General features: G+C 37.1%; 3 protein-coding genes, 1 long non-coding RNA gene and 1 pseudogene across 4 annotated transcripts in view; all 5 read right to left on the reverse strand.

Moving 5' to 3' along the window:
* Window positions 1–2,130: 2,130 nt before the first annotated feature.
* On the reverse strand, window positions 2,131–15,594 carry LOC107570589 (SLAM family member 5-like). Its single transcript, XM_016256818.1, has 4 exons — window positions 15,446–15,594; window positions 4,387–4,716; window positions 2,375–2,677; window positions 2,131–2,264 (listed from the first exon to the last, which is right to left on the reverse strand). Exons 1-4 carry the CDS (start codon window positions 15,492–15,494, stop codon window positions 2,131–2,133), a joined length of 816 nt encoding a protein of 271 aa, XP_016112304.1. The 5' UTR covers window positions 15,495–15,594.
* Window positions 10,630–12,601, reverse strand: LOC107570588 (SLAM family member 5-like; annotated as a pseudogene).
* Window positions 15,595–18,986: 3,392 nt separating the features above from the next.
* On the reverse strand, window positions 18,987–20,314 carry LOC107570606 (uncharacterized). Its single transcript, XR_001607056.1, has 3 exons — window positions 20,120–20,314; window positions 19,614–19,678; window positions 18,987–19,458 (listed from the first exon to the last, which is right to left on the reverse strand). It is a non-coding gene; the product is annotated as an uncharacterized lncRNA (long non-coding RNA).
* A 39-nt stretch (window positions 20,315–20,353) lies between these two features.
* Window positions 20,354–21,335, reverse strand: LOC107570590 (SLAM family member 9-like; the record flags this gene model as incomplete). Its single annotated transcript, XM_016256819.1, has 2 exons — window positions 20,354–20,664; window positions 20,993–21,335. Coding segments are annotated over 2 exons (654 nt in total), but the record flags the coding sequence as incomplete, so codon positions are not given.
* A 1,287-nt stretch (window positions 21,336–22,622) lies between these two features.
* LOC107570604 (uncharacterized) overlaps window positions 22,623–24,571 on the reverse strand; it is a 19,977-nt gene continuing 18,028 nt past the window's right edge. Inside the window, exon 6 of the mRNA XM_016256848.1 lies at window positions 22,623–23,320. Within this exon, the coding sequence (XP_016112334.1) occupies window positions 23,270–23,320 (51 nt within the window). The 3' untranslated portion in view covers window positions 22,623–23,269. The remainder of the gene's footprint in view (window positions 23,321–24,571) is intronic.

Raw genomic sequence — 24,571 nt, forward strand, 5'->3', positions numbered from 1 at the left:
ATTTTCTAAAGATAGTCTTCCTTCAGAAATACAGTGATATAAAAACACCTGCACCTCATTTAGATTTTTAAACGTGCAGTACGTGCTCGTGTTTATTCAACGAAGCCTTTTGGAAAATCGGTCAGTTTTGATATTGTGGCGAGCGCCACAAATAAATACATTTATGGGAAACATGTCCCACAGCACAACCACCTGAGCCCAACTTCAGTCTGATCATCACCTTAACTTTAACTGCGTTTGTAGCCGGCACCATAGCCAGACTGATAAACAAACACAGACCGGAAGTTAACTTCGGGCCAGGCGCGTGTGCCCAATGAAACCGTCTATAGTGCCCCAGTGACAGATTTTGCACCCTTTTTTTTCTGAGTGCAGAACATTATACAAAATTACTCCCCCAAAAAAAGGGTATCAAGTTCAAAGGTTTTTGTGAAAGGTAGGTCACATGACAGTAAAAACATGGTGAATGTAGTACGTCCAAATTACATTCATACTATACAAATAAGCTTCAGCTCAAAGAAAACATTTATCTACGTCTTGTACTTTGTTTTTACATGAAGTCAACTGAACATGAAATCAGTTATGCAAATTAGACTATTGCAATTTCTAATTCACATTTCTCAGGCTGATAACAAAACTGGATTGATGTGGAATTTGAACCAGTTGAATCCGCTTCAACTGAAATTAACTATGCAAATTCTTATAACCTAGAGAAAAAAAAAGTTGTGTGTGTGTGTTTTAATGGATTTTTGGTTAAATGCCTGAAATAAGGTATGTGGATAACAAGCTCAGCTTTATATATATATATATATGTTTTATTTATGCTTTAAGCATAGGTGTTTAGAGTGGCAGAATCTCCCTCCATCACTGATACTGACTTCACTTCTATAACCAAACACACCTGCAAATCATAAAAATGCAATATTATTAGACAACAAAACTGACTAGATTTAATTTCATAGAGCTTTACCATTACAAGTTTTTTTTTTTATCTCTTGTGGTTGAAATGCATTTGTGTTTAACTAACCTTTACTGATTAAAAGAGTTACTCACCGCTCCAGACAAACAGGATCAGAGAAAACATCATTCTGAATCTGGAAACTCTCATTACAGATATTTATCAAATATATATTTTTTATAAGGAGTCTAACAGGTTCTCAGAGGGTTTATGTGTGGTTGTGAAAGGAAACTGACCACATTTCACACTCTCATGAACATGAACAAACAAAAACACACATCGTCTAACACCGTGTGCATTAGCTGAAGATCCTCGCAGCACTTTAAACCACATTCAGCTCATATTTACTGACCTCAATAATACAAGATCTGACACACACACACACAGAATAATGAGTCTCTTTCCAATATCTTAAGGAACATTTTACACAACATTGATTAAAATTCAGAAGATTGCCGAGATATTTACTTGAAACATTTAATTAAAATTTAAAAAAAAAATCCACATGGTTGTTCAAAAAAAAGTTTATTGAACTAATATCCTATCAGCACTCTTGTGTGTCTGTGACACTGTTTTAGTACAATTCATATTTAACTGGGCAAATTCATCTGTAATTGATACTAAATTACATGTTGAACATGTTTCATTTCACTGTATCAAATGTATTTTAAATTTTTATGTACATACTGTTAAAGTATAAATCTGTAATCGTAAAACTGCATGTTATTCTTTCAGGCTTATGCATCAATACCATTTCTTCAAAATGTGTATGTGACTGATAAACTATATTTATAATTCTTGTTGCAGCTCAGTTGACTTATCTTTGAAAGCAGATGAACATGAAGCTTCATCATAACTGTGAAATGAAATCAGTCACATTAAACATGGATCAGTCCTGATGAGTTGTGGTGTATTGTGGATGATGATCAGAGATCTGTGTCAGATCTGCAGACTGTAGATGATCTGTGTGTATTCTGACAGACTTTTCTCATCTACAAACACAAGCAGATGTTGTGTATTTATCATGAGGTGCTGCTTTCTGTTGTTTCTCATGTATACAATATGTACATTGCATAATCATACTTTTAATTTAATAACTAATAAAAATGTTAAAACATCAACTTAGGCTTTTAGTCATAAAACTATTTTGCACATAAAGAATCATTTTTGTCATGTCAGTTGTCGTAATACTTGCCGTCTGTTTTTTCTTGGTCACATTTCCTGCAGCAGCAGCAAAACACACATGCAGAAATGAGCAGCAGCACACAAACACTTATAAGTGCCACGAAATAGAAACGCACAGACACTTCTGTAATTAATAAAGAGACAATGGTCAATCCTTTTAGTCGAACTTCATCCAGATGCTATAAACTGCACATTTAGAAAGAAAATAGGTTGACAATTTTACTGCTGATGTACCTGAACATGTGTGACAGAGTTGACTGATGTCCAGATGTCTGGTCTGGTTGCTGATGGGATTGTTGAGCACACAGCTGTAGGTGTTTTTCTCCTGATATTCCACCTCCAGAGGTAGAGAGAGACTGATGCTGAGATCAGACACACTGATGCTGGATAATAAACGGTTTCCTTTGTACCAGGAGAGAGTCACATCACTCACATTCAACACTGAACACAGCAGTGAACATTTAGACACTGATGATCCTGATGATGATGGTGAACAGTTTGAAGAGTTACTGGTGATGATAGGAACAGGCAGATGAGCTGAAAAACATTTAAATTAAATAAGTATATTGCTGTAATGCGAGCAAAAACAGAAAGTTAACTGGGATCCAAAAGTAGATGATGTTTAATTATAACAATAAATAATATAACAATAAGTCTATACAGTGGTGGCCAAAATTATTAGAACACTATATTCACCAGCTAAAAACTGACAGCAGCCAGTGCTCCACACAAAGATCTAATCAGTATCCAGTCTGTCTGGAATGACATGAAAAAACAATAAACTGAGACAGACTCAATCCAGAAGAACTGTGGCAGCGTCTCCAAGATGCTTCAAGAGACCTACAGTACTGTGAAAAGTTAAGCACTTGTGTAAAAATGCTGTCAAATCTAATGTCAAAAACAGTTTTTCTTTAGCAGTTCTTCTATTAACTAAATTAAATCAGCATTTGGTGTGAGCATCCTTTGTGTTTAAATCAGTCTTTGCCCTCGGTGCACTTGCACATAGTTTTTCAGGTAGATTTGCAGGTAGGTCTCTTGAAGCATCTTGGAGACGTTGACAGTTTCCTACTGACACATTACAGCAAAGATAGAAATAACTGACTTAAAACCATTTTTAGCTGGTGAAAATACTAGTGTTCTAATAATTTTGTCCATCACTGTATGCATTTCTCGTTGTTGGGGTTGTAAACTTGTGATGGGGTTGAGTTACTAAATGTATTAATAATTTTAATGAAAATAAAAATAGTCATGGTTTCAGTAAATATATACTTACCAAAATCATGACAACTCATATTTGTTATAAATAGTATTTTTGATTATGTCCACTTAAACTTTGACAAGCATCCTACATCAGAAATTGCACAAATTTGCAGCAGAAAGACAATGTTGTGCATGCAGATATTTTGACCCAGAAATAAGGGGACAATGAGAGCGAAACAAAACCAAAAATTTAAAGTGAAGGTAATGTTTCCCTTCAAATGCGTTACAGTCTTCAAACCCATCACACCTTGACACATTAATATTTTTGGAAAAATATAGGGAAGACAATTAAGAATTAAAGCATTTCTTGCTGAATACTATCTGACATGTTAAGGACTAAAACAGTAAAATTGTGGTTTTAGTTAAACTTCTAAAAAAAAAATAAAAAAATAAGACCATAGACACAATTTGTGTATTTTTAGCTTCAGTCCTGTAAAAATGTGATAAATGCTATATTTGTTATCATTAAATTGTTATCAGGGACACATGAGCAGTAAGTAGATGTTTATTTTATAACAAGTTCTGTGTAAAATCCTTTTTAAACCAATCCCATTTTGTTCGTTATGGGGTTGAGAAAAAAAAAAAAAAAAAAAAAAGGTTGTTAATACATGTGTCTAATGATGTTGGGCTTTTAGAAAATTAATCATATGTAGTTGAAAAACAAAATGTATATTCCATGTTGAAATGTGCTCATTGAAGGATTTCAGAGGATACAACACTTTGCTCCCGTGATTCTTTGCACAGGTTTAATTAGATTTGTTTGGCATGAACAAATGGCTGAGAGAGGTTTGGCATACGTAAAATAAAGCCCATCTTAAGAAAGGATATTGGGTTACAGTTTGCTGGCATGAAATAGTTGGGAAATACATTTTATTTTTAACAAACCCTAATTTTTAGTGTTGTCATATTCCATTCACTGCCAGACCAATTATTACCTTCAGGGCCATTTATATAAAATCTAAGAGTTGAAGTCATATTTGTCTTACCATAGACAGTAACATCGAATGTCTTGTCCGAGTTCTCTCTGTCGCTCCGGATCTGTCGTTTATAAAGTCCAGCGTCTGTGCTTCTGAGGTTTCTGATGGTCAGAGATCCAGTGAAAGAGTCCAACTGCAGTCTGTCTCCAAATGTCACATCACTGCTAAACATATCAATGCTGCGTTTATAGAGTTCAGCTATACGAGTCTCTTTAGGTCCAAACATCCACAGTATCTGCTCATCTCTCTGTACTTCAGTAACATTAGTGTTTAGAGTGACAGAATCTCCCTCAGTCACTGATACTGACTTCATTACATCTGTATCACCAGCAAACACACCTGCAGAAGAAATAAAAACACATTACCGGAGACATATAAATCTAATTTCCTCAAACATAATCATGCACCCCTAAAAGGTAAAATGTGCATTTGTTTTTTTATTTTGTGGAAATGCACTTGTGTTTATACACCACATTTGTGATTAAAAGTTTCTCACCGCATAGAACAAACAGGATCAGAGCACACAGATGAGAGGACATAGTGATACAGACGTCCAGCCGAGAGTCACTTCAGACACAGAAGAGCGACTTCCTGAACAAAAAAGTACAGCTATTTCCTAAGCAAAGACTGCTAAATGAAAAGTGAACTGGTTTTAGTAGTCTTTGTTCCCTTTTTCATTTCTGACTGCACTCTCTGGACAAAGTTTAATGCGTTCTTTATCTTCTTAAACGGCATTAACCTCTCAACACCATTCTGGATTGCTCTTCATCAGAAAACTCATTTCAGGTCATTTCTAAGTCTAACAGGCTTTCAGAGGGTTAATTTGTGGTTGAAAGAATAAACTTGTCAACATCTCACACTCTCATGAACACACACACACACACACACACTGTCTAACATTGCATGTATTAAACCACATGCATTCAGCTCAGATGCCACATTTACTGACCTCAATAACGAATGATCTGACTCGAAAACATCAACATGTTCTGGTTCACACACACAATATCATGACAAACTGCTTTCAATTGTCTTGAAACGTAAGTGACTGAAATAAAACAGATTATTCTTCTAATTGAGAAAATACTGAACAAATGGTAATGCTTTAGATAAGGGAACACGTACTCACTATTAACTAAACGTTCTCCCTCAGACTCCTAATTTGCTGCTTAACCGCAAGTAAGGTAGTTGTTGTAGTAGTTAGGTTTAGGTATGGAGTAAGGGATTTACAATATGATAATGCAGAATAAGGCATTAATATGTGCTTTATAAGTACTAAAAACAGACAATATGCTAGAAACAGGCATACTAATAAACAAATAGTTGATACACATCCAGACAGGTAATCAAACATTTATTTTAAATACTCTTGTGTCAATGATTGTGTCAAGAAAAACAATTTCATGTTTTAGTATGTAGTAAGTGGGCAGATTCATCTACAATGAACTACATCTTGAACACGTTTCAGTTTTATAAACATTGATATCAAATAATATAATAACTTTTTTTTTCTATAACTCTTCAACTGCATAGTTTTTGCTTTTTTTAAGACATTTAACAGTTTATTACTACCATTTCATCAAAGTGAATGAGTATGTGAATGAAAAATTGTATTTGTAATAATTCATGTTGCAGTCGAGCTGAACACAGCAGTGAACAATTCTGACCTGATGATCTTTCGGATACCGAAGGGTTACGAGGAAAAACACTGACTTGAACAGTAAGAAAAACTAAGAAACAAAATACAATTCAGGAAACAATCAATTATTGAAAAATATTTGTGTAAAGATCCTTCGTATTCATAGACCAATAAATAAGAATTGTATGTCAAAACACCCTGGACCGAATTCTATTCATGCATGGGCAATGTGGTATCTTGATGCAGCAGTTTTTGATATACAAAATTATATAAATTTCTCATTATGAAAAATTTCACATTAAGCCAATTCCTGACACAGCCTTCACTATCCCACATAGACTGAATAAATCTTTTTATTAGTTTTATTGCCGTTTACTCACCATAGACAGCAAGATTGAAGCTCATGTGTTTGATCACTCCACTGATGATCTGTAGTTTATAAAGTCCAGAGTGTAATTTGTTGATGTTTGTGATGGTCAGAGATCCTGTCTGTTCATCTATCTGTAGTCTGCCTCTGAATATTTCATTATATTCTTTACATTCACATATAGAGCGGATCTGATTGTAGATTACAGAAGATTCTCTGAATTTAAGCAGAAACATCCACATCTCTTTATTTCAGTAACATCGGTGTGTAGAGTAACAGAATCTCCTTCCATCACTGATATTGTCTCGGCTAAACTTTGGATCAGGAGGCCCCTCTAGGCTGAACGCTGGAATAGGACCGCGCTCTGAAGGAGCGGACACTAAAGGGCGCCTTCTAGGAGCTGGCACTGGAGGGCGCTCAGAACTGGATTCGGGGACTGGAGCCCACTCCTCTTCATTTTGGCACTTCTGCAGCGCCATACTCAGCTCACCCTCAGCCGCGGTGCAGGGGGGGGAGCTCCTCTCCGCGCTCACCCCATTCGTGGCTTTCTCCCTCGTGGCAGGCGTTGTTGCCGGCTCACACACCTTGACGGACGTCACAGCCTCTGGCTCCACGGCGATCCTCAGCTCTGTCGCTCTCTCTGACGATGGCTCGTCGGTCGCGGTGGGCTCTGGCTCTCCGTCAGTGGTGGGCTCGGGCATGCGCTCCATGCATCGGGGAGATGGTGGACTGGGCTCTGGGTCGGGAGTGGCACTGGCGATATACTCCTGGAAACCAGCGGGGAACGGCGATCCACTTCTCGGAGTGTCCACTCCACAAAGGTCGGCAAATTCCGCTCGAGGGCCTTCTTCGGACAACGGTGCTCTGCACGCAGTGTTGAGGCTGGCGTCATAGAACGCGCAGAGCACGTCGTCCAGGTAGGTGGTGAGATGGTCAATGGCCAGAAACAGTCTGGTATGACCCTCGAGCAATTTTTCCCCCTGCTCCAGCAGGAGGAGAATGAATTTGGGGCGAAGGAGGAGATCCATAAGGGAAACACTACAGAAATAAACACTGAGAGAAAAACAGAAACAAAATGGAGGGGAAACACACAATAAACTGTTTTAGGTCGAAGATTCTGTCACACTTCCCTAAGGCGTAAACTCACAACAGTACTTTTAATCCATTAATCATGGAGCAGACAGGAGACTCAGGGGTAGACATACAATTTCCGACAAAGACAGACAACACAGACTGGGGCTAATAAACATAGGGCAATCAGGGGAACACAGGTGCATGGAATGACTAATTAACGGGGACACGGAACACATGGGGAGGAAAAACACAGCAAAACCAATCCAGGGGTGTGACACATAGTCCTCCAAATATGTCCAAAAACGTCAAACACGTGTGGCGTGAACAACAGAAATTCAAGAAATAATCCAACTATGCACACTGTTTTCTCAAACTCTCAAGCTAACATGTAAAATCCTCCTTCTTGTTGAATCTTGAACATGTGAAGTGTGTAGAACACACTGGACGTCAAAGATTGAGTCCAGACACCATAAAGTGACACTGACCTAAATAAAGCAGAAAATGGCAAACCTCAATGAAACGCTCAACCTGAGCTGCTAGTGTGCCAAAGTGCAGAAAGAGCCTCATTTGATAAAAACAACAACCTGACAACAGATGCAGTTTCCTTTAAATATGAGAGATAGTGGTACTCTTCTGACTTTTGATTTCTATTTTTTCTCTCTCTCAGAAATACAAAGCACTCTAGGAAGTCAAACTTTTCCACATGAGCTCTTGTCAACTGGTATCTGAGTTTTTCTGCAGCTCTCACCCATCTCACTTCCTAATATAGTAACATAATCTGTACAGATTTATGGAGGACGAAACCTGCAAAAACAATAAATAAATAAATACGCAAATAAATAAATAAATGTGTATATAAATACACATATTCTTGTTTAAATGCATATATAAATAATTAAACGTGTGATCAAAGTAACCAAATAAATTAAATAAATTGGGCAAATGGAAAATGTTTAAGGAAATGCTAAACTCATCCTAACTGTTTTCTTTTAATCACTCATTTATTTCTGAATGTAGTTCCACATTTATTTTTCCTCTGCGCCACATGCTAATGAGAGGGTGTCAACCATGGACTTGGTCGGGTCGTGTCATAGCTGGGGGCGTGTCTTTCCCTCTGACAGGAAATGCATGGTGTAAACAGTGTTGCCAACTTAGCAATTTTGTTGCTAAATTTAGCAACTTTTCAGACTACCCTAGCAACTTTTTCTTCCAAAAGCACCTAGCAACAAATTGAGCAATTTTAAACATTTATTTGGCAACTTTTAGCAACTTTTGATAAGGACTCAGACAATAAAAAGGCACACATTGTCCATCCAAATTACACAAAAAGAGGAAACCACAGATGCCTAGCAGTACACACATCACATGAATTGAGTTAGCTGCTATTTGCAATTGTTCAATTTAATAATAATTGAATAATGTGATAATTGAATAACTGAATAATTGTTCATTTATGATACACTTTGTTAGTAGCTTGTACCTGCGATTGTTGATCAGTTAGTACACAGTAAGAAAAATGGAAAATCTTTCAGGACATTATCCATTATCCACCATCCTTTGTAACCCTGTAACCCGAAATCACGATGCGTAATTTAAAATACAGGTAAAAAAAAACATTACGGAAAATTCTTTCATATTAACAGTAGATTGTGCCTTATTTTTACAGATGTCTCTTAGAGTGTAGCATACTAACTAACTACTAATACACTGCTTAAAGCATATTAGTTGAGAATGTGTAGAGTTTACTAGCTACTAAAAAAACTTAAATTGTAATCATTTAAAAATGTGTACGTTTTCAATAATTCAATGTATTTAAAAATACAGGTATTTATATTTTAATATTATATCATGCATGTTATTTTAAAAACAAATCTAAATGAACATATCTAAAATATATTTTTTGCTGAGTTTTGATAATGTGACAATTTTGCGTCCTGATTACGCAATGACGTCATTGAGCAATGACATCACAATGTCATTTAGCAACTTTTAGCAACAAATCGACCTTCCTTTAGCAACTTTCTCTGAAAATTAGTTGGCAACACTGGGTGTAAATCCAGTATAGCCTACGTAAAGTCACTTTTGCTGTTCAACAGAGCAAGATACATAGAAAAACTGAGCCGTATTGTCCGTACAGTATCTGTGACTTTACAAACGACCCAACGGAATGGCCAGAGGTGTCGTTTCCTTGCATTCGATACCATCTCTAAAGTTACATACGACATTGGTATGCACTTTTCTTAGTTCAATAGCATTTGAGGAGATTTACTTACAGTAACACAACCAACTGTAAAGTGTTCATATAGGTATCAATTATAATGCACACCTTTTAGATTTTTTTATATTTCTTAAAATAAACTGTCAAATCATATATAAATATGCTGTTGTTTATTTCAATACTGAATGGGCTCGAACACAAAATATATAATTTAAAGCTCAATAGCATTCGAGGAGAATGACTTACAGTAACACAACCAACTGTAAAGTGCTCATGTAGGTCTCAGTTATAATGCACACCTTTTAGATTTTTTTATATGTATTAAAATAACCTGTAAATCCATATATACACTGTAATAAAACTTCCTGTAGAAATTACTGTAACTAACTGGCAACAGTTACTGTAAAAAAAAATAGATATGTAAATAAACTGTAGAGAGCTGTAAATTAACAGTGCATTACTGGCAGCAACCACCGTTTAAAAAAAAATTTTTTTATAACATTTTATATTTTAAATAATGCAAAAAAAGAAAGAGATGCAAAACCAAACACAACCCAAAACAGTTGATTCTGAAAGGTTTGTGAACCTTGGCATCAAATTTAACATGTGTTGTACAGTATTTAATACATATGTTGTTAGATTTGAAAACATCGCCCCCTGGTGTCTCTTTATGTTCTGTTTTACTGAGCTCTTATCTACTTGGGATCTGGGGCAAGTTCAAGCTCAAACCGGTGTGCACCGTTTTGCTACGGTTTCTAGTTTGAACAACATGTTTCCTGGAAATTGTGTGCAACGGGGTTTGAGATGTGTTTTCTCTTGCTTGGTGGGTGTCAAACATGTCAGCTCAATCAGCAGCAACGTGTAAACCACGCGGTATTAAAGAGACAGCTTGCACAATGTAATTAACATCCAAATAAATTCCCAAGAGCTAGTATATTGTTTGCACATGTTTATTTACATTAACCCTTTCAGGTCTGTAAAGAGCACTAACATTACCACTAACATACCTGTATATGTGTGACAGAGTTGACTGATGTCCAGATGTGTGGTCTGGTTGCTGATGGGATTGTTGAGCACACAGCTGTAGCTGTTTTTATCCTGATATTCCACCTCCAGAGGTAGAGAGAGACTGATGCTGAGATCAGACACACTGATGCTGGACAATAAACTGTTTCCTTTGTACCAGGAGAGAGTCACATCACTCACATTCAACACTGAACACAGCAGTGAACAATTAGACACTAATGATGATCCTGATGATGAAGAACACTGAAGAATTTGACAGGAACAGGCAGATGAGCTGAAAATTACTAAAGGGGTCATATGATGCGATTTCATTTTTTCCTTTCTCTTTGGAGTGTTACAAGCTCTTGGTGCATAAAGAAGTCTCAAATCCAAAGAGATATTCTTTATAAAAGTTAAGACTTGTCCAGGCCCTCCTAAAACACCTCGTTTAAACACGCCCCTACATGTCTACGTCACTGTGTGGGAAGATTTGCATAACACTGCCCAAATGTTCGCGCAAAGTAAGAAGGCGTAACTTTTATTATCGCTGTAGTATTGTTGTTGCCGCCGCCGCCATGTCGTGAAGGTGCTGTGTTTCGTTGTGAAAGCGAAACTACTTTGTTTGTTCTTCCAAAAGAGGACGATATCCGCTTCGTCATGCCTAGAGCTGATCTGTGCTGGTCGCAGATGAAATACATCAACATAGCGCTGTGGATCGCAGGATCGGCTTTCAATGTGGACAAAGCCGAGTCCAGCCCGGGGTCGTCACATGTGGTTGCCGCAAGCCCGGCAATAATGGGTTGTAATGGGTTTAATTGGTTTTGTCTCGCCGTGCCGGGAGACGACGTCACTGTATGTTAAGGGGCGTAACATTTCTGTCACACGCTTGAGGTATTCAGCCAATCACAATGCAATTGTTAGCTGGCCAATCAGAGCACACCTTGCTTTTCAGAAAAATTAGCTTTGTAAAAATCGACGCGTTTCAGAAAGTCGGGGCATAGAGGAGAAACAATAATGTACAGTATGTGGAAAATAATGTGTTTTTTGAACCTTAAACTGCATAAACACATTGCATTACACCAAATACACAACATAATGTTCTTTTTAGCAGCATCATATGACCCCTTTAAGGAAAGAAAAAGGGGAAATGTATTATCCAGATTCTCCAAAATATATTTAACAAAATAGTAAGACAACTTCTAATGATATGTGCATATAAAAATTGGAAAATTAATGGTCCTGACTAGTAGGAAGATGAAACATAGCACAGACAAGGTTTCTCACATTCACAAACAGTGTAATATTAAAATGAGATTATTAGAGTATTACTTCACTCACTGTAGACACTGACACTGAATCTCTTGTATGAGTTTCCTCTGTTGCTGAGGATCTGTAGTTTATAAAGTCCAGTGTGTTCAGATCTGATGTTTCTGATGGTCAGAGATCCAGTTTGATTGTCCATCTGCAGTCTGTCTCCAAATGTCTCATTACTTTCATACATAAACATGTTCTGGTTATATATTTCAGCAATGCGAGTCTCTTGTGGTCCAAACATCCACAATAACATATCTTTACTCTGTACTTTAATATCAGATTCTAGCGTGATAGAATCTCTCTCAGTCACGATACTGACTTCATTTCATCGCCAAACACACCTGAAATACATATAAAAACACACTATATTATTATCAGACTGATACATAATATCATTAACAGATCTATCAACACACACTGCTCTAAATCTTCATTCTGTTAATGGTTTTTAATATAATTTCCTTAAGCTTGACAGACAGAAAGGTACAAAAATGTAAATGTTTGCCAATGCAAAATGCAGAGTATTTAGTCATTTAAAAAATGTGCTGAAATGTTACTTACCACACAGGATAAACAAGAGGAGAGCGCACAGATGAGAGAACATCATGCTGGTTCTGGAAACTCTCATTTCAGATATATATCACAGGTTTGAGTCTAAAAGGTTCTCAGAATAATCATTTGTGGTTGTGAGAAGAAACTGGCCCCCGGCCTCACACTCTCAAGAACACACAAACACACACCGTCTATCATTGTGTGCATTATCTGAACATCCTCTCAGCATTTCAAACCGCATGCATTCAGAAAGAAAGATTTAGAAAGAAAACAGGTAGAAAATGTGCCTGATGTATAGCTTAACATGACTGACAGAATTCAGTAACATTGAGATGTTTAGTCTGGTTGCTAATTGAGAATCACTGCAACAACTGAAATGGCTAGAGGAGCAGAAAAACATGAAGAAAGACCACTAATACTGATAAAGATTGTTAGTGTTCAGTCAAGACAAGTTAACTATGTAGCTATGTAGGCAGTTCTTGTGCATTATGAAGCTGTTACTGAATCCACTCTTTCTCAGACCTTTTTAAGACAGATTAGTTCAGGAGCTACAGAGTGTCTCAAAGTGTCAAAAGGAAATCCCTAAAATACAGTACATGGCTCCTCGTACTGTTATCTGTCAGTAATGGTCTTCGAAAACTCAGCTGAAAGTCTGACTTTTATTTGATGTTTGATGAATAACACAATAATGAAATGGCAGTGTGGAAATAAATAACAAAAAAATAATACATTTGTGTTCTGCCTCAGTGGTTCTCAACTGGTTTCATTCGAGGGAGCAAGTTTTACATCAGACATTTGACCCAAATTGCTAATAATACTAAAGTGACAGTAATACTACTAAAATAAGATCAAATGCTGAAATGGATTAATATTACAATGAGCTGCAAATCAATTATTAACATGAAATGGGCTGAATATGATAGCTATTTAAGTTTCTAAATCCTTCCACTTTCCAAATCACTTGTCATAGGTTTAAAAAAAAAAAAAAAAGATTTCACTTTTACATGCTGCATATTAATATCTGCATACAACATTGCATCCCTCACATATATCCCAAAATATTGTGTTCATGAATCACCAGTTTCAGTTGAGAAACACTGCTCTATATGGCAGTTAGATTTTTTCTTTTTTAAGACAAAACATCACAAATATTGCAAATTGTGCTTCTTAGGTGCTGCAACACTTGAGTACACTATGCTATCTTCTCCATCAGGTTTCTGTGAGAAAATAATCACAAAGATAAAATCAGGAATCGTGTTGATGCCACAATCACAAAACTGGAGAAAGTAAATCTTTCTGAGAATAACAAAATACAGACAGAAAATGTGTCACATTATTAAACTGATCAGCAGAGTTGAAAGTAAGACGCTTAGCTCTCAAACTGCCATTTTGCCTGAAATTCCAAGCTTTCCAAAATTTCAAGAACAGCGATAACCGCTCTAGAAAACCAAACAAGATGTTCATTCATCCCTTCAACTCTTATCATTGACGCTATTGGTTACAGAGTCTGTGAATATACTTTCATGCCTTCTTTTGTGGGACAGAACTGAGGAACTTCACGGCTTAATTTCAATAAAAGCTCATTTTATACGAGGAAGTTCTGAAAGGGACATTATACCTAAAATGGTATTTCCTATAAAGAATTCAGAATTTAAATTAAAAATCAGTGAATGAGATGGCTCACACACATCCAAACTGACAAATCTCAAAGCCACACATAACTTTAAGATATATATTAAAATACTGAAACAAATTTTGTAAAAGGGAGCGGGATCTCACAATCACAGACAGAGCAGTTTGTGATAAAGCAAGTCTTCATGCAACTAGTCAATCTGCAACATATATGACATGATCTGCACACACATGCATGAATGATCACGCAAATATATGCACAAGTACAATAAAGCAGCAACAAGACAACAGCAGGAAAGTTTCCCTCTTGATGTATATTTCAAAGGGAGTAAAACAGTGTCACTATAAGATATGTACAATATCAATATAAATAAAGCTTGATCTAATATATTTATTTTAGAGATTAGTGATTAGAACAATTGTGTCTCTATAAAACATCTTTATCAGGGAGTAAATATATGAACTGTGTAGGAAACTTAAATTATTGACAAGTCATCATTTTGTGTTATTGTTTGGCAAGTTCACACAGCAGGTGTTTGATGTAACATCACTACACAGTAACCTACAGGAGATTTCACTACCTCACATTTTAAACAAGATAAAAGATAAAGATTCACCATTATTTGTGAATCACAGGTAGAACAGGTTTACTGTCAACTGACAAACTGGAGCCTTTTCAGTCTGTTGCTAAATTCCACTGAATTTATTTGTTATACTAATCCATTTCTGTCTAGACATATTTGTAAAGATTTGCGCACCTGTTAGTAACGGGTGTAGCTTAATTCCCTGTTAAGTAGAAAGAGTTGTCCACCATGCAGTGCCTGATGCATGTGAAACATAACATATCACTTAAATGAATCACTAGCTTTAAAACCAAATTCATCTATACTTCAGTTTAAAATAAAGCAGAATTTCTGCTTAGGTTACAGTAAGGAATAAGCAAGCACAGACGGATATTAAGATTTCTTTTTTCTTTAAGCATGAATGATCATCAGCTCACTAGTGCAGAGTTTTCTACAGGCAGGCAGCGAGACAATGCTTTTCTTACAAACACACCTGAAACACATTCAAACAAAGGAAAAATCTTTGTCATAAACAAACAAGGATAAAAGGAACATAGTGGGGTTTAAATTAAAATAAAAATTTTAATATAGTAACGGTACACACACACGCATATATATTTGTATGTATGTATATGTATTTAGCCTACATATTTGCGGGCTTTTCCAGTCAAAACCACCCAACATGAAAATGCAATCCGGCTTACCATTTGTGATCAGACTGCATAGACTGGCGAAAGCAGGGTCGGAATGCATATTACTCAAAAGATGTCCGAAAGATTTCTGATAATTAAAATCCTCATAGCGCCGTCGAAAACGTGCGTTCAAAACGACAGCCTCATAAGCAGAACTAGTTCTGCTCTGCTCATACTCTGCTCATACTCTGCTCATACGGAAGGAGTGGGGGGCTTTATGACGCTATAGCACTATTATAAAGAGTTTATTATTTAAATTATTCGTGAATTCGTTAAGTTACTTGTTCTTAATTTAGAACTACTTCACCATATACTGATTTTGATTCCGTGTGTTGACTGAGAAAGTATCTTCATTATGTTCAGTCTTGGTAGATATCACTAACAGTCTACTAATCATAACTATACTATATACTCTGATCACAATAATACATTGATAATTTAAATTCAGAGTTTACTGGGGAAAACATTCTTCACACCTTCAATGGACAAATACAGGGAAGCAGGATAATAAACCAAATAAATGTATTTGTGATTTTGGAATGCATAATACATAACTTTGGCTGTGTTCTACTGAAGAAACAAAGTCACCTACATCTTGGATGCCCTGGGGGTACGCAGATAAACAACATCTTTTCGGGTGAACTATCCCTTCAAGCAATGTGAGAATATTGACATTTTGCATATAAATCCATGTATGTAGCCTAGCCTTCTAAAATAGGCTTCCACTTTTTTTAGTTCTCTAAAATACTTTTATGACTGTAACAACTGGAATAAAAAACAGCACACACTTTGGAAGTCATTGCATCAAAGAAATTGCTTAATTTGCTCTTAATATAACAGACCATATAATAAATCATTATATAAAATTCTAACCAAACAAACAGGAAAATCTCCCCCACATTAGCTCTGAGAAATTCATGAGCACCCTCGCCCTCCCTCTATTTCAGTTTCTACATCTCTTTACCATCTCTCGCTTACAAAACACATCCTGACCAGACTGTCACGAGAGACAGAATCAAATGATATAGAATTCAAATGAAATACTTCACGTAATGTTACATAAACATTTTATTTAAACCTACATAAATAATTTAAACGCAGTCTACTTTTGGATGACAGGCTTTTTGTCCGCAATATGCTTATCCTATAAAAACCAAAGGCGATACCTTTTTAAAAGCTCATTATCATCAAATGTTTATAAAATGTTTACAATCAGAGGCAGATTGCTGGCATCAGCCATTTGAGGATAGTTTGTGGCTTGGTCTTAGTGACTTTGGAGTCCTCTTCACTTCTCCTAACCTTCCACAAATTTAGGAGCTAGTTTTAGAGCAAAAAAGATTTGTGAAATACTCTTAGAGCAAAAATGTAGGAGTCTTAAATTTAGGACTGACACGCCCATTATTTTTAAGATTTTCTCCTAAATCTGCAAGTTATGAGCTACTTTTAGCCTTAAGATGTTTCGTGAATATGGGCCCCGATGCGCATGTGCAGATGTTGCTGGACATCATTGTTAGCGATTTCTTAAAGATAAATAAAGCTTTTCGACTGCAAGTCAAACAGCATGTCTGTTATTCTGCTGAAAAAAAAAACCAGGTAAAACCAGCCTAGGCTGGTTGGCTGGTCTAAGCTGGTTTAAGCTGGAAGTAGCTGGTTTTAGATGGTCTCCCAGCCTGACCAGCTAAGGAAATGGCCAAAACCCCTCTAAAACCAGCCTGATGACCAGCTAAGACCAGGCTGGATGACCAGCTAAAACCAGCCTAGCCTGGTTTTAGCTGGGTTTTTTTCAGTAGGGACTTAAGTCTGCTATTTTGAGCAGAAATACGGCACGCGTGCATATCCTACAAAAGTACAGATATAAAGTGCCTTGGAAAGTGTACTTGTTCAGTCCGAAGAGCACTGTAAATTGTTCAGGGGATAAGCGTACACTTACACCAGTGAATATGACGTAACGGGAACGTAGCTTTCAAGTTCATATCGGTACCAAATGAAAACATACGGAAGCCCACAGAGACCACGCGGTTTTAAGCCTTCTACACACTGCACGATTTTAGCAATCATTATAAGTCATACTGTGCAACATGGATACACTTGGGTACGACATGTACTGTATGCAGACTGTACGATGATGACACCTTGTGACACAAGTTACAATAGAAGAATAAAAGGTCATCAGCATGCGCTAGTGGTAAACAAAAAGAGCATGATGAAGCACAGTTTGGCAGTTGTACTGTTTTTGCTGAAAAAAGAGGAAGCTGTGAAAGAGGAAGTTAAAAGAGTTTGAGGTAAGCAGTTTTAAGTTTTAGTGCCATGCCGCGTTGATCAACACGACATTACATGTGGCATTTTTTTGGGCTGGTCATTAAACGTGGGTCGTAGCAGCAAACACACTGTGCGATGATCGTGCTGAATTTCTGACACTGTCAGAAAATGATCGCAGGCTATCTTTGCTCGCAAGACCGTGACAACGGCCATCTTTGAACCACTCTTACTGTACGACATAAGACCACCATTTAGGAGCCACGATCACAGAAATTGCCACGATTGTTTCACAATGCCAATCTTTCATCTGGAACAGCCTGCAGTGTAGGCGGCTTTAGTTCTCTCTAGATCAGGGGTGGCGAACGTCGGTCCTGGCGAGCCGCAGCCCTGCAGAGTTTTGCTTCAACCCTAATCAAACACACCTGAACAAGCTAATCAAGGTCTGAACGATTATTAGGAAGCTACAGGCAGGTGAGTTTTAATTAGGGTTAGAGCTGAACTCTGCAGGGCTGTGGCTCTCCAGGACCGGAGTTCGCCACCGCTGCTCTAGATCATGGATCCTCAAATCTGGCCCACGAGATCCACTTTCCTGCAGAGTTTAGCTCTAACCCTAATCAAACACTCCTGAGCAAGCTAATCAATGTCTTCAGGATCATTAGAAAATCACAGGTAGGTGAGTTTAATCAGGGTTGGAGCTAAACTCTGCAGCGCATTGGCCCTCCAGGGCAAGATTTGAGGAACCCTGCTCTAGATCATGACTTACAATCTTAACAGCTATCTTGACAAAAATATTTTGTTATTTAACAATCATGCATGCCCTCCCCTTTTACAGAAATTCAGCGACCATTTTTTCCAGGCTAACTTTTGTCTGCTTGATGACACCCCTGCAGATCTTTTCCATCATTTTCTGCATTAGGAAACCATGCATTAAAGCCATACACTTCTGGTTTATCCTCCCCCGGGGTTGTATAGGCCTATAATTTCTGTTAAATTAATTCTTCTATAAGAAATGTAATAGTTTATCCCATTCTATCTGCCTTGAATCATCCTTCTTGTATTGTTCCCACAGGGCAAACCATGAGGTCTGAAAGAGATATGTTCACACCTGGAGGCTATATTTAATACACCTCAACACATCAAACTCCATCTGGTCTGCGCTCGTGACAATCAACACAAAGAGAATGTGTGAGGGGAGGGTTTTTCCCATCATTACTCAACTTACATCCTACAAAGAGCAGCTGTCAGATGACTCAAACATTTCATATGAGGGTTCAGTGGTGAGAAAACATGGCAAAAAAGATATTTAGAAACGTCATTATATATTAGATAAATCATGTTTTAATTTGAACTAGTTTTGAGCAGGTTAGTGAAACTGAAAATAGCCTAAATTGTAATTATTTTCCAAACAATGCTCTTGTACATGTCTTCTGATTAATGCTCATATTGATGTTCTTCTCTCCACTTTAACTGTAAATCCAGATCAGATAATAACAACTGCAGTAATCTACAGAAGTCCATCATCAAGCATCCTCGAATCATCCGCACACCTGCTCATCTCCTTTGAATCCTTCAGCACCGCAGACAATGAATCATCATGATGCTTCTGCTCAAACATGAGGACTTCTGGTGACGACCAAAAACACAGGAGGTCTACTTCAGGACAAACATTTCCCAGAGATGTTCAGTTATTCATAAACTGAGTTTCACTGTGTTGTGTGTCGATAGTTCACAGTTGTCTCTGTTCTGTCCACATCCAGCAAGCCTAACTGTAAGGAAGAAACATTCAACATCACAAACATGACTAAACTTCTGAGTTGACAGGAAGTAGATGAACAGACCTTAATTCATTCCTGAAACTGTAAAGTAAATAACATAATATTTAAAGTAAAATCAGTCACGATCAGATAAAATGTTTACCGACCTCTGGCAGATCTTCCTTCTGAAGGCAGTAGATGATCTGTGTGTATTCTGACATGTTTTGCTGTTCTATGATTGTCAGATCTACAAACACAGACACGTGAGGATATTTTGCTAGTATATTTAATATCAGTAAGTTCTGTAGTTTTCTGCCATCTAGTGAAATATGATGGCATGACAATGGATACTAACTGGAGATACACTGCAAACAATGTCTTGTTTTTTAATTATAAATATCTAAACATTATTTAATCAAGGTGCATTTACTTGAGAAGCAAAATTACTTAAGATATTATGTCTGATTTTCTGGAAAATTTAGTGTTTGGTTAAATCGTTTTTGGTTAAAATGAGAAATATCTGCCATTGGGGTAAAAAAAATTTTTTTTGAGTCATTTTGCTTCTCACGTAAATCCACGTTGATTAAAGAATGTTTAGATATTTATACTAAAAAACAAGGCAAAAATACTAAGTAAGAAATCAATAATATAGTAAGCTTTGTCAGTTACTTACCCTTTTGTTGTGCTTGACACAATTTCCTGCAGCAGCAGTACATCATTATAACAGACATGAACACCAACAGCCACACACTGACTATTATCATTAGAATCACATACGAATGCTGGCTCTGTTCTGTAATGAACACAGAGAGAAACACTTTCTGTTCTGAATTCAGCCAAAATAATATTAAGTGTCAGTCTATATATAGGAAGCGTCAGTCTTACAACGAGCAACAGATAAGTAACATCACTGACCTGAACATGTGTGACAGAGTTGACTGATGTCCAGATGTTTAGTCTGGTTGCTGATGGGATTGTTGAGCACACAGCTGTAGGTGTTTTTATCCTGATATTCCACCTCCAGAGGTAGAGAGAGACTGATGCTGAGATCAGACACACTGATGCTGGACAATAAACTGTTTCCTTTGTACCAGGAGAGAGTCACATCTCTCACATTCAACACTGAACACAGCAGTGAACATTTAAACACTGATGATCCTGATGATGATGAAGAACAGTTTGAAGAGTTACTGGTGAACACAGGAATGGAAAGAGGAGCTGGAAAACATGAAAGACCAAGTATGTATTATAATCAACAAACTATAATAAAATTAATATGACACACATGTTTTCTTGCAAGGCTAATCAAAAAGAAACCAGCATTTTAAATGCAAGGCTGAGAAAGAAATGAATGCTTGGAAATCTATACTGTAAAACAATGATTGATCATCTGAGCAGCTTTTTCATATATTATTTTAACATTTAGTAGGTAATTTCAGTTGTATTTTGGGCATCATATATCATTTACAGCATTGTGAGTTCAGACTAGAATTAAAAATTAATGAACAAACCTATCCTAGCATTAGTGAGAGTACAGTTTACTTACCATACACAGTAACACTGAAGCTCTTCAATGAGGTTTTTCCACTGATGACAGTCAGTTCATAAAGTCCAGTGTGTTCAGATCTGATGTTTCTGATGGTCAGAGATCCAGTTTGATTGTCCATCAGTAGTTTGTCTCTGAATCTCCCATCATTACTGACAAAAATAAAGTTTATTTGGTCCCTTTTAATGATTTCAGCTATTCGAGTGTTTTGAGGTCCAAACGTCCACCGTAACTGATCATCTCTCTGTACTTTAACATCAGTGTGTAAAGTGATAGATTCTCCCTCCAGCACTGATACTGACTTCACTTCATCTGTCACAACAACAATCACACCTGAAACAAAGTTTTTTTTTTTCAGAAAAACAAAGGTTGTTCAATGCAAATTAATAGTATGGAATGAATTGAACTAATCATGTCACATACACCTGAATTCAGTAAAAGCAAAATTAAAATGAAATCACTTACAGTTTGTGACAAGCACAAATAGACTGAAAACAGCAGGATTTGACATTACATTCTTTAAAATTTGTCCGAAACGATGAACAACAGAGATTCAAGAAATAATCTAACTATGTTTTCTTCCGATGACCTGATGAGTCCTAAATGCATGAACACACTGCTCACAAATACAGGGTTTGAGTCCAGACCCCATAAACTCAGCCTAAAAAAAGCAGACCACAACAGATCTCACTGAAACTCTCAAACTGAGCTGCCAGTGTGTCAGAGGGTATGAAGAGTCTCAAACTGATAACATATGCTATTTCCTAAACTGTTTTGCAAGCAGGAGAGAATATAAATTTTCTGACTTTCAGAGGTTTTATTTCTCTTACTACAATATTACATATATATATATATATATATATTCGGTTCAAAAGACGTGAAATAAAAAGCACCTTTCCATAAAAAAAAGGGCCTCACACGGCTCCGGGGGGGTGAACAAAGGCCTCCTGTAGCGAATCGATGTGTTTTTGTAAGAAAAATAGCCATATTTAAAAGGTAATAATCACTTTAATCTAGCTTGCGCCAGCAGTTGTACACAGAAGCAGTTCCGGAAGGATGACGTATGAGGTCAGTGCTGCGCATGCACCGGTGAGTCTCATGAAAACCAACGTTTGTTTACAGGATCAAAAGAAGCAAAGTTTCCTTACTTTAGCAAAGGAAAACCAGTCTCCTCTTGGCTTATATCGAAATCCTCCGACATTCTTCTTTACAAATCCTCGTTTTGTACTTCTAATTAGTGACCGTTTTTTTTGTTTCAATCTCTCCGTGCGAGTCACTTCTGAGCCGCACATGCGCAGCGCTGACCTCATACGTAATTCCCCCGGAACTGCTTCAGTTTAAAACAGTGAGCGCAAGCTAGATTCAAGTGATTATTATGTTTTGAATATGGATATTTTTCTTACAAAAACGCATCGATTCGCTACAGGAGGCCTTTGTTCACCCCCTGGAGCCGTGTGAGACACTTTTTTTATGGAAGGGTGCTTTTTATTTTAGGTCTTTTGGACTGAAGCAATGCAACACCCGCTGAGTGCAACGATAGAGCTCGAAAGATCAAAGACAATTTTTAATATAACTCCGAATGGATTTGTCTGAAAGAAGAAAGTTATATACACCTAGGATGCATCAGCGGTGAGTAAAACGCAGCCTAATTTTCATTTTTGGGTGAACTAACCCTTTAAGGCTGTCGATTTTTGTCACAGATGGTGTAGTTGTGATTTTCTACCAGCAGGGGCCGACTTGATCATGCTACATGTAAAACTAGCAAATAGTCAACAGATGGAGCCTCAATGATTATACATACTGTATGTAGCTCTGGCTGGTTCTTTTTCTGAGCTTTCTTCTTTCTTTTGATCTTTTTTTCCCCTGTTTTTCATGACTCTTGGTTCATAATCAGAACTAGGATAGTAATAATGTGGACGGGTGTGAAAATAATACTACACAAACCAGCTAAACTCAAGTCTAGACATGATTATACTGTGTAAGGAATGAAGCTGTGCAGCTGCAGACAAGATTGAGATCAGAAATTAACGGAGCGTCTCATTAGGTTGCCTGTTGTGAATACTCTATAATTCTGTTCTTTCTTTCTTATTAAAGATCAAATTCTTTTCATCAAGTACTTGTATGATGAAATACACTCATTTGTAGTAAACAATGCCACAACCATTGGATTTGCATTTTAACTTTGAGGCTTGAAGCTTTGTTGCATACTGACATACGCCCCAACATGCTCTGGCCTGTAATAAGATGAGCTGTATAATAATACAGTCTGAATGATCATCATCTGAAAGCCACCTCTGAATACTCTGTCTGATTCTGTCCAGTAGTCTCCTGTAAGAAAAGACACACGCATCAGGAAGAGACAGTAAAACAGTTCTGATACTACATATGCTTACAGCATAATGATTTAGAAAAAACAAAGTTATACTATTTATGCATGAAGAAAAGGAATGCTGTGAGAAGTTCAAATCCCACAAAAAAAAGGGAATGAAATGCTACAAGATCATGTAAGTAAATGCAGAGAGACGCAGAAGAACTGAACTGAAGCCAAAATTCATAGCCAATGCACTTAAAACTCTCAGCAGATAATGAGGGTGATCATTCGAGATCTTGAGTCCTTTAAACCCTTTTTTTAGGCCTGGTTTCATTACTCCGGCCACAAAAGAAAAAATCAAGAAAAAGCACAGTTTTTAAATTATTCATGCTGCAACATCATACGTATAAAAGTGCAGAGAACAACATTTACATTTAGTAATTTAGCAGACGCTTTTAACCCAAAGCGACTTACAAATGAGGACAATAGAATCAATCAAAATCAACAAAAGAGCAATGATATACAAGTGCTATAACAAATCTCAGTTAGCTTAAAGGGTTAGTTTAAGCTAGGAAAATTAGCCCATAAATTACTCACCCTCAAGTCATCCTAGGTGTATATGACTTTCTTCTTTCAGACGAATCCAGTCGGAGTTAGATAAAAAATTGTCTTTGATCTTTCAAGCTGTTTAATGGCAGTCAGCAGGTGTTGCATGCATCAGTCCAAAAGAAGTGAAATAAAAAGTGCCCATCCATAAAAAAAAGTGTCTCACACGGCTCCGGGGGGTGAACAAAGGCCTCCTGTAGCGAATCGATGCGTTTTTGTAAGAAAAATATCCATATTCAAAATGTAATAATCACTTTAATGTAGCTTGCGCCAACAGTTATAAACAGAAGCGGCTGATGAGGTATGAGGTCGGCGTTGCGCATGCGCCGTTGAGTCTCGTGAAAACCAACGTTTGTTAACAGGAGCAAAGGAAGCAAAGTTTCCTTACTTTAGCAAAGGAAAACCAGTCTCCTCTTGGCTTATATCGAAATCCTCTGACATTCTTCTTTACAAATCCTCGTTTTGTACTTCTAATTAGTGACCGTTCTTTTGTTTAGATCTCTCCGCTGCGCTTCCGCGTTCGTCACTTCTGAGCGGCGCATGCGGAACGCCAACCTCATACGTCATCTGCCCGGAGCTGCTTCCGTTTACAACAGTAAGCGCAAACTAGATTCAATTGATTATTACGTTTTGAATATGGATATTTTTCTTACAAAAATGCA

Source organism: Sinocyclocheilus grahami, unplaced genomic scaffold (assembly GCF_001515645.1).
Source record: "Sinocyclocheilus grahami isolate Dianchi unplaced genomic scaffold, SAMN03320097.WGS_v1.1 scaffold1482.1, whole genome shotgun sequence".
Lineage (NCBI taxonomy): Eukaryota > Metazoa > Chordata > Actinopteri > Cypriniformes > Cyprinidae > Sinocyclocheilus > Sinocyclocheilus grahami.